This window comes from Oncorhynchus clarkii, chromosome 27, assembly GCF_045791955.1.
Source record: "Oncorhynchus clarkii lewisi isolate Uvic-CL-2024 chromosome 27, UVic_Ocla_1.0, whole genome shotgun sequence".
Taxonomy (NCBI): Eukaryota; Metazoa; Chordata; class Actinopteri; order Salmoniformes; family Salmonidae; genus Oncorhynchus; species Oncorhynchus clarkii.
In genome coordinates, this window is record NC_092173.1 from 26537403 (window position 1) to 26547977 (window position 10575).

At 46.0% G+C, this 10575-nt stretch overlaps 1 protein-coding gene across 1 annotated transcript; it reads left to right on the plus strand.

The window, feature by feature from the left end:
* Positions 1-266: 266 nt before the first annotated feature.
* LOC139386407 (serine-rich adhesin for platelets-like) lies at positions 267-9213 on the plus strand. The gene is made up of 8 exons (XM_071131981.1): positions 267-2706; positions 3054-3111; positions 3356-3503; positions 3599-3635; positions 3868-4151; positions 4400-7949; positions 8139-8220; positions 8484-9213. Exons 1-8 carry the CDS (start codon positions 2518-2520, stop codon positions 8633-8635), a joined length of 4500 nt encoding a protein of 1499 aa, XP_070988082.1. The 5' UTR covers positions 267-2517; the 3' UTR covers positions 8636-9213.
* The last annotated feature ends 1362 nt before the right edge of the window (positions 9214-10575 follow it).

The window sequence follows — 10575 nt, forward strand, 5'->3', positions numbered from 1 at the left end:
ATAGGGAACCCCAAGTAATAATAGCAACAACAACAAAAAAACAGGGAAATAAAAGTAGGCTGAAACATTAGTAGGCCTAGGTTAGGCTATACAGCCCATCCCTCTCAGTTAAAGGAAAATAAATATAAATTGGACGGCTATAATGACCTTTAGGGGGTGGGTCTCTGGATATCGGCTATATGTCGTCTTACCTCCTTTAGTAATGGCATTAATCGCATTTAGTCATTGGTCTGTTTCTCATTGGCCAGGATTGTCTTTCAAAAAACGTTTTGCCTCTTCGGGAGTTTTGAAGTGTCGCAAGGCTCCTTGGTGAAGAATCCTGAGCTCGTTTGGGTATTTGAATCCCCTGAAGATGCCTCGGTCAATGGAGTATTTCTTCACTTCGTCAAATTCTCGGCGCTTTCGGCGTATTCCAGCTGACAGGTCCTGGTGTAAAGCGAGTTTGGCGTTTCCCACTGTGATGGTGTTGTTTTTCGCCGCCTGTAGGACTCGTTCCTTGTCGGTGAATCTCAGGAAACGTATGGTGATTGGGCGCGGTGGTTGTTTCCCTCTTCTTTTTCGCCCAGATTGAATAGAACACAATTATTCCTTCGCCCCCTGTTTTCCAGGTCCTCTGTTTTCTCTTCCAGATGCTCGATTTTCTTTTTAGCATATGCTATTGTTTCCATGGCATCTGTCAATAAGTTTTCCATGGATAGGATTCGCCCCTCTGCCTCGTCCAGGCGCCCCGCGTTTATGGTTATCTTGTTGTTGATGTCAGGCAAAGCGTTTTCCAGGATTGTCACCTTGCCCCCTATCGCACTGAGCTGAGAGTTAATGGCATCTAATTTAGTGTTTAGTTCTGTACGTTGGGATCTCAACTCAGAAAGGATGTCTTCGACAGAGTGCGAGGTTGGCATTCGTTGTGCCTCGTGGGGGAGCGGGTTCTCTTGCTCCTGGCTAATGGCGCTAGTTTTTTCTGAAGCTAGCTTCTTCTTGGAGGCTTTTTCCGTCGCTAATACTCGAGTCCGGGTAAAAATGTCACCTGTAGTGTCGCCGCCATGACTTTTTCTTACTAAAGCTAAATGAGTTTGAACTTGGAGTGGAGGTAAGATTAGGAATTGGAAACTACTTGTGCGGAGCTCTTAGTTCATGCGGCCATCTCGTCCAAGGGTCACGTGATCCCCAACAGTGCTATTTTAAGTGATTTTCAAGACACCCAAAGTCAATTTAAATCCACAACAAAATCTGCAGGATAAAAAGAAATATAATCAAACATTCAAATAAGTAAACAGGCTATATTAAAGTGCACTAAACATAGAGACAGATTAACCATGGAGAACACGAAACATGATGACAGATTAACCAGGGAAGTGAATTTAACAGAGGTTAAAGCTAAAACAACAGAATATGGGTACGTCTGTGTGAAGAGGTGTGGCTTTAGTGTGGATTTGAATAGTACACAAGTAGGCCTACGCTATTTTTGCACTGTAAAACTTTTTTTTAAGTGTTATGTTTTCCCAGATTCATAGTGTTATGCAGCCCAGGCCTATCTAGGAAGGCTGGGCATAAATTGTTTGCTCACAGCATCACATGATGACGTGGGAAACATAAACACTTAAACTCTGTAGATTAAAGTTAATAGTAATCAAAACTAATTTCACCACGAAAGGAAGTGCAATCGAAATGAATGAAGAAGACAAGGTAATTCTAGTGAGTTAATAAAATGACAAGGTGTTGCCTGTGAGCGTTGTAGACTACTGCCTCACAAGCCCGGGCTTTAGTGGCACTGGCATACGCGCTTGCCTCTGCACTGAAGGAGCCACCGAACGCGTCCGCGTTGCAGATCTCACTTTCTCCCGCTACAGTATGTCCTACAATGACATATTTGGTGGGGATTGGCAGCCAACAATAGGATTGGATTGGGACTAAATCAAAGAATAAAACGATATTGAAATGAATATTATTAACAAATATTTCCCAGAAGATTTTGGGTTCAACCTAAGGCTGACTAGGACAGATCAATCAACTTGATCCGACACAGTAAGCCTACATGTCATACGTAAGTAAATCCACAAGAGAGACAATATTGCAAAGGCAGGACCATGTTCGATGGAAGGCGTAGGGGTAGGCAATCGAAAACGTTTGACGGGGAAATTTCTGTCAATATTAGCTAGTCCTACTGAGTGGGCAAGTAACCTTTCCCGCGCTCTTCCTAAAAATACTATTTGTGATGTCATAAAGGTCTAACGTTCCATGACGTAGCATGTAGCCCTAAATTACAGTCCCTGCCTGCAATATTGTCCTCACTCTCGACCTGAACTCAACTTGAATGTAACCAACACAGACAAGGACATGCTTTTTGAGATATAAAATAGCTTGAATGGATGAAGAAAAGGTAAGCTAAATTACTTCATACAATATTGGGGGAAAGTAAAAAAGGGTAAAGCAATATAAGCAGATATTTCTTGTAAAAAGCTATAACATATTGTAAAGCAAATGTACCATTCTTTATAAAGTCACCAGCTTAGCGCTGATATGGCTGTAGCTCTATTTATGATGTCCTCTGCACAGATCTACTCTGACATTGACATATTATTACTTATTGGAATGTCTGTCCTTCAGGTAGCACAGAGGGAGGATGGTGATCCTCAGAGGGAAGGAAAGGAAGTTGTTGAGGAAGAACCGGTGGCCACGCCCAAAGAGGAGGCCAAGAAGGGAAGGAAGGTAAGATGGCAGGAGTGACAGAGCACATAATAGGCCTACTGGGTTACACTCTGTACCTGATAGCAGTCATACCATAGATATCTATATATCTCAGATAACAACATACGTAGTAGCTGTTTTCAAAACGTGTTTTAAGAGCTGCTTTGACCTGGCCCATAGCCTATTCATAAATTGTCTCAGAGTAGGAGTGCTTATCTAGGATCAGTTTTGCATTTGAGATCATAATGAATACAATTATTTGGGCAAGGTTGAGCACACACCTTATCTGATGAACTTTATGTATACGGGCCCTGGTGTTACATGTCTGCCATCATTTGAGATCTAGAATCTGTTCTGTTCTATCCTAGGCAAAAAGTAAGAGGAGTGGCAAGAAGTCAAGGAAGCTGGGCACTGACAACGATGCAGGTCAGAGATTTACCTCTGTAGTACTACATTGTTTCTCTATTCTGTCTGTGATGTGCAGGTTGTGCTATCCATTTTCAATGAAACTGTAGTCTACTGTAATCAGTAAGAAAGGTCACATAGATATCTTTATTCAAATAGGCCTATTCTAAAACCCTAAAACAATGAAATCAGAGTATTAAGAGATAAAACTTCTGATTTCTCTTTAATTTTGTTTCTACTTCCTCTACGGCAATCACATCTTTAGTCTCCAGGAATAAACACCTGGATAGAGGATCTGTAATTGAGCTCCTGGAGAAGAAAGCTGTTCAGGCTGCATTCGGCCCAGGCAACAAGGATGAGATGGAATACTCCTACCCAATCCTCATCTCATTCCTGCGCAATCTTACTGATGAGTATGTTAAACGTTTTTCTGTAATGTTCAACATTTATGAAATATTGTGCAGTGGGAACTAAACACTAACTAAAACACTTATTTTACATTTTCTAGGCAGTGGCAAGTGATCTACAAAGGACTAAAAAACCCTGTAAGTTTCCCTACCTGCCTTTGACCTTTGATGTGTCAATGATCTGTTGAATTCAGAGATTAGCCATCAAGTCATATTCTGTTATTCATGTTCTCTGTCAGACTTCATCAAACTTTGAATTCAGTCACAGACAAGAATAACAATGTTGATCAAATGCATTCTGTTCGATCTAGAATACTTTACATCACAGTTCCATTGAAAAGACTGTTTTTGTTCTGTTTGTTCAAAACAGATGACGAAGGAACAGCTTGCCAAATTGTGCAAGACAATTGTAACCTTCATCGCACAGACCACCCTGCAGATCCTGCTGCCAGCCCTGGCCCGCGTACTTGGGGTAAAGGACTTTGCTGACGACGACACTGACTCACCCAAGAGGGGTGGCAGTGCAAGATCCTTTGCTGCCTTTGATCAGGAAAGACTGGAGCTCATCCAGGAAGTTAGATATCTGGCGAAGAAAATGTATAAGGGCGGCACAGGGGCTCAACATCTCAGGTCCCTAACACCCTCTTCTAAGAGGTATGTTCCCCTCAAGGTTTTCATGTATGGATTTCACCGAGATCATCTATCCCAGTGTTAGCCAATGCAATTTACTCTATCTGATGTAGTACAAAATGTAATGTATCAGCCTTTGAGCATATTCAAATGAATGAGCATGTAAAGCGATCAAAAGGACATGTAGATATTTAGAATACTAAAATTACAACGCTTGACCGATTTGCCAAGTTAAGACAGGAATTATCATGCTTTGCTTGTTCGTTTTAAAGTTCCCAGACCTCAGTGAAAGTCCTCCTGGGAATGACAGAGGACAGAATCATCAAAAGTGTCCAGGAGCAACTGTCTGATCATAATATCCTGTCCTCTTGCCCACCTGAGCTGACTGTTGGTCTTATCAAGGTGGTGGTCGAACAGCTTAACTCTGCCCTCTCTGCGACCATCAGCAGAGCCATTTCAGGGCGGTCCTCCCCTATTTCTTCTGGTACCCAGGCCGCTGAACAAATGGTCAACATGGTCCAGAAATGTTTTGATGATCACACCACCCCAGAGGACCAGAGCTCTACCTCTGTATTAGAGTCATGCATTCCACCTGCAACAGAAGAAGTGATGACTGTTATCGCAGAGATGGTGGGTGAATTGGAAAAAGAAGATCCGGAATTGGCTAAGGTTTTTCGAGAAGTGGCTGTGAAAGTTAAAATGTTGGCATCTGGCAGTGACCTTGTAGTGGAGCACCTGGATGTTGAAGACTCTCCTGTTCCAGAGGAGCTGAACATAATATGTACATCTTGCAAAGCAATGATGCAAAATCTTGGCACTCTGTTTAGTGTGAAGTTCAAGACCAAAGCCTCAAAGGCTGTGAGTGAAATTCTTGTGAGAAGGTTAATGAGCGATATCTCTGGTATGGTTCAACCTTCTCATTCGTTTAGTACCACTCCAAGCTTGATGAATGCATCTAGCCCATCTGACAGGATCCTTGATTCTGCGGCCACTGAGCTCATACAGACCAAAGTAGAATCTGAGGCATCACAAATAATTGATAACTTTGTTGAAGATGTCAAGGACATTGTGCAGTATGCTGAATTAGATCAGCCAACAAGCACCCAGAGAGATACCCAAGTGGGACACTGTACGACAAAGCGGAAACCCTTCCATGCAGCTCGTAGACTCTGCGAGAGACTTCAGGCAAAGCTGGAGACATTGTTCCTCAGAATGGGTGGAGCTCCAGTCCAAGGGGAAGAACTTATGGAAAAAGCTGACTCCAGTGCTGTGCTTCTGGAGCATACTGACTCCAGTGATCTGCCTGTTTCAATCCTGAGCTTGCCTTCCCCATGTAGGAGTGAATCCCCTATATCAGAACGTAGTTCATCTTCTTTATCTGATGGATGTGATTCAACTGACTCTGTAGGAGAGAAAACACCAGAGCAACCTGAAACCAGTAAGAGTGAGGCAATACTGCAAGTGGTCAACTCAACAGGACTTGGTTCTCTCCGTAAATGCCAAAGTGAGAACTCTCAACCATTACTGTCTCTCTGTGATTCCAACATGGTGCCCTGCACCAAAGAGGTCTTGTCCCAGATTGTGACCATGTATAGGTCAGAGGTGGCAGATTTGGAATGCACATCATCTGTTGCAGAGGGTTCCTCTTACAACTCCCTTGAAGTCTGTGGCTTTTTGGACAGTGTCATGTCTTATCTAGAAGACATGCCTGTGTCTGGTTCTTCATGGTTGGAAGGATTAAGAGATACTCCAGCCTCAGTCATTGAGAAACTCTCCAGTGAGGAGTTCCAGATGAACGCTACCAACGAAGTGCGAAAAATACTGATCAAATCAGTCAGTAGCTTTCCCAGCAAAGTCAGTTCCAGCCAGACAGATTCTCAGATGTTGCCAGCAAAATCAACAATTTCCTTAAGGCATACAGATATAACTGCTTTTGAAATCGTTGGATCAATTACAAATGACATGAAGAGCCTTTTCCCACCCACAGAGTCTTCTACTACTCTATGGCAGGCAGACTCTATGCTTCAACAGAGTGATGAGAAAACCTCAGAGTACACTGAGGCCACACCCAAAGGCTCACAGTCTGGTTTGGAAGTATCTGAGAAGAAGATCTGGACAACTGCAAAGACTATTTACCACAATGTGAAGACAAAGATGAGGAATTATTTTACATGGCAAAATCAAGTCAAAGCAACAACGGCTCAAGCCAAAAAGACCCTCAGCCATATTCTGGTTTCAATTCAGAAAGAGCTGTCAAAATCTGACCAAACGGTGACTGAGCTTTCACAAATAGAGAATGTGGTTGGAATGATGCTGAAGGATGTTGAAAGGGTAAGCAGTGAATGTGGTGAGGAACTGATCTATGAAGCGCCACAGCGTTCTTCCTCCTCGTTGTCATCCTCATCTGCCAGATCAAAGAAGTCAGAGTGGGAATTTTCACTCCCTGGCACTCCCATCTCTTCTGATTTACCAGAGAGTATTACTCAGCCCATTGTGAGATGCTCAGTCATCGACATGGGCAAATCTACTAAGCCAAAAACATTGGTGTGTGATGCCAGGGAAAGCATGTCTGCAATAGTGGATACCATCATAAAGGAGGTACATCCAGAGGAAGAAGGGGAGGTTGCATTCCACCCTGATCTAACAGCTGCAATAGCAAGACTGGAGGAGCTCATATCTCAGGGTAGGATTGGTGCTCTCTCACGTGATCTTACTCACCAAGTCAACCGCATCATTTCTGAGAGCAACTTGACCCCTCTGGTTCTGACAGTGGCGGCTGGAAAGAGTGCATCCGATACAGTCCTTACTGAGCTGAAGAGGAATGACAAGACGGTGGGGAAGCACACAGCTTACAAGCTGGTTCAGCTTTTTGCAGAGGAGTCTGTGAAGCGCCTCTTGCTTCCTAGCCTTGTGCCCTCTACAGCTTCAATGAGTTTGGCTCAGGGAGTTAGTGTGCCGGCTAGCGTATCTGAAGATAGGATTTCATGTTCTTTTTCTACATCAGCATTTAGTGACACAGTCAGCCTGTTTACCAAAGTAATGGTAAGCCAGGTCATGGACTCTGTGGTTTCTGATGCACAAAGCAGAGGGTCATCTCCAACCGGAACTGTAACTGATATAGGCAGTCTACTGAGTGGTAAGTCCTACCCTCTGCCATCTTTCTCCGCCATCAGCATGACAACAAGTGGGACCTCCAATGCTGCACGAGGCTTTGAGGCCAACATAGATGCTGAGGAAAGGGATACCATCAGTTGTTTCGATGTACCTCAGAGCATTGTTTGTGATCAGAATTCAACCAGCCCGGATGTTGCCTCGCTTTCAACCCCATCCACTGGCAACTTAGTCGGTGATGATGACTTCACCGGCCTCATCAGCATGTTAGTGGTGAGACTTCTGTCAAAAATACAAACCCAAACTGATCTGTACCCAACTGACGTCACACGCACGTCACAAGACCTGATTCCAAAAGTTATAGCTTCCTTCTGTGCATGGTCAGGCTGCTCTGAGACCCAAGCTTATCCCAAGAACCTGAAGAGTCACAAAGTATACAGCACCGTCTACAAACATCTGTTGAAGGAGTTTGGCTCAGAGAAAATACTCCAACTGGCCGTGTCGACTCAGGACTCCACTTTCAATAGGATTCTTGTGAAGTCATTGAGCAAGGAGCTTCTCCACAGTTGTAACGAGGCATCAAGAGCAGCCTCAAGAACATCTTTTGAAGCCACCAGGCCAGAAGCTCTTCTCATGGCTGAAGATGTGAAGGCTACCAGAGGGAAGCTGTCTTTCCTACAAAGGCTTGCCAGACTGAAATTCAACTTAAAGGTACATCACACTTATTTAAGTTAACAATTGTGTCAATGTGAGTAAACAATGTTATTTAGAGAAAATGTAAAACCATCCATTAATTCCAAAACCATTTATAAATCTTGTTGTGCTGGTGTGTAAGATGTGATCGTTATTACCGTGAGATTGTTCTGCTGTGACAGTTGTTTTGACATGTTTTTGTTTTAGCCATTCATGATGGGAAACAAGAAGGATTCCAATAAGAAATCCTGCCATTCTGAATCCAAAGACCAGACTGAAGATATCATGTGTAAGTCCATACAGCAGGACATTTACTGTTTGAGATATTGGTGTACAAAGCTGCTATTGCAAAAATATTAAACCCTATATACAGTACATTATATATTATCGATAGTAATCTCTTATGTAAAATTATTTATAGTTTCCAAATCTCAAGATTCTGGTTCTCATTTATTTGTGAAAGTAATAATGAGTTGAAACTAAGAATACAATATACCATCATTTCTAAATGAAAGTGCATGTCAACTCTCTCTCTTCTGTCGCCCAACATAGTGGCACATCCTGCCACATTTGGACTCCCAGAGGGTCTTCCCTCCACCTCTCAACAGGAGAAGCCTCGCAAACGTCCCCTTCTAATCAGGATGTTTTCCACCATCTCCATAGGCCTATCCAAGCCATTCAAACGGTTTTCAAAGCAAGCTTAATACAACAATTTCCTTTAATACAGTAATATTTGCATTGAATTGATGGCCTTTGTCTTCTTTATTGTTGCCCTGTTAACACATTTGATTAGAAAATACATAGTATATTTAGTTTAGTTTATTATGCAGTCATAGTCACGGTGTAGGCTAAACAAAGTAATGTTGTCCTGAATAATGTATAGAACATGCACCCCACCCACACACACACAGTGTGATTCATTGAGCACACACACATAGTACTTCAGATATGTCCCACTGTCACACCCTGACCATAGTTTGCTTTGTATGTTTCTATGTTTTGGTTGGTCAGGGTGTGATCTGAGTGGGCATTCTATGTTGGATGTCTTGTTTGTCTATTTCTATGTCTGGCCTGATATGGTTCTCAATCAGAGGCAGGTGTTAGTCATTGTCTCTGATTGGGAACCATATTTAGGTAGCCTGGGTTTCACTGTGTGTTTGTGGGTGATTGTTCCTGTCTCTGTGTTTGCACCAGATAGGACTGTTTAGGTTTTCACATTTCATTGTTTTGTAGTTTATTCATGTATAGTTTTCCTTTATTAAACAAACATGAATCATCACCATGCTGCGTTTTGGTCCGCCTCTCCTTCACCGCAAGAGAACCGTTACAGAATCACCCACCACAACAGGACCAAGCGGCGTGGTAACGGGCAACAGCTACAGCAGCGAAAAGAGGAATGGACATGGGAGGAAGAATTGGAAGGTAAAGGACCCTGGGCACAGCCTGGAGAATATCGCCGCCCCAAAGAAGAGCTGGAGGCGGCGAAGTCGGAGAGGCGCTGGTATGAGGAGGCAGCACGGCGGCGTGGATGGAAGCCCGAGAGTCAGCCCCAAACATTTCTTAGGGGGGGGCACACAGGAAGTGTGGCAAAGCCAGGTAGGAGACCTGCGCCAACTTCCTGTGCTTACCGGGGGGCTGGAGAGACCGGGCAGGCACCGTGTTATGCTGTGAAGCGCACGGTGTCCCCAGTGCGGGTGCATAGCCCGGTGCGGTACATTCCAGCTCCGCGTATCGGCCAGGCTAGAGTGGGCATCGAGCCAAGTGCCATGAAGCCGGCTCTACACGTCTGGTCTCCAGTGCGTCTCCTTGGGCCGGCTTACATGGCACCAGCCTTGCGCACGGTGTCCCCGGTTCGCCTGCATAGCCCAGTGCGGGCTATTCCACCTCGCCGCACTGGCAGGGCGACCGGGACCATTCAACCGGGTAAGGTTGGGCAGGCTCGGTGCTCAAGAGCTCCAGTGCGCCTGCACGGTCTGGTCTATCTGTCACCACCTCCACGCACCAGCCCTCCGGTGGCAGCCCCCTGCACCAGGCTGTCTCTCCGGCTCATCCTTACAGGGGCTCCCGCCTGTCCAGCGCTGCCGGAGCCTTCCTCCTCTCCAGCGCTGTCGGAGTCTCCCGCCTCTCCAGCGCTGCCAGAGCCTTCCTCCTCTCCAGCGTTGCCGGAGCCACCCGTCTGCCCAGCACCGCCTGAGCCACCCGTCTGCCCAGCGCCGCCAGTGCCGCCAGTCTGCAAGGGGCCGCCAGTCTGCCAGGGGCCGCCAGTGCCGCCAGTCTGCCCGCCAGTGCCGCCAGTCTGCAAGGGGCCGCCAGTCTGCCAGGGGCCGCCAGTGCCGCCAGTCTGCCAGGGGCCGCCAGTGCCGCCAGTCTGCCAGGGGCCGCCAGTGCCGCCAGTCTGCCAGGGGCCGCCAGTGCCGCCAGTCTGCCAGGGGCCGCCAGTGCCGCCAGTCTGCCAGGGGCCGCCAGTGCCGCCAGTCTGCCAGGGGCCGCCAGTGCCGCCAGTCTGCCAGGGGCCGCCAGTGCCGCCAGTCTGCCAGGGGCCGCCAGTGCCGCCAGTCTGCCAGGGGCCGCCAGTGCCGCCAGTCTGCCAGGGGCCGCCAGTGCCGCCAGTCAGCCAGGGGCCGCCAGTCAGCCAGGGGCCGCC

What these genes read in the sequence shown, in the direction of transcription:
- LOC139386407 (XM_071131981.1), top strand. Translation starts at nt 2,518, where the DNA reads ATGGCTGTAGCTCTATTTATGATGTCCTCTGCACAGATCTACTCTGAC. An exon ending in AGGCCAAGAAGGGAAGGAAG is followed by an intron (nt 2,707 to 3,053) that starts GTAAGATGGCAG and finishes GTTCTATCCTAG; the next exon opens with GCAAAAAGTAAGAGGAGTGG. An exon ending in CCAGACTGAAGATATCATGT is followed by an intron (nt 8,221 to 8,483) that starts GTAAGTCCATAC and finishes CGCCCAACATAG; the next exon opens with TGGCACATCCTGCCACATTT.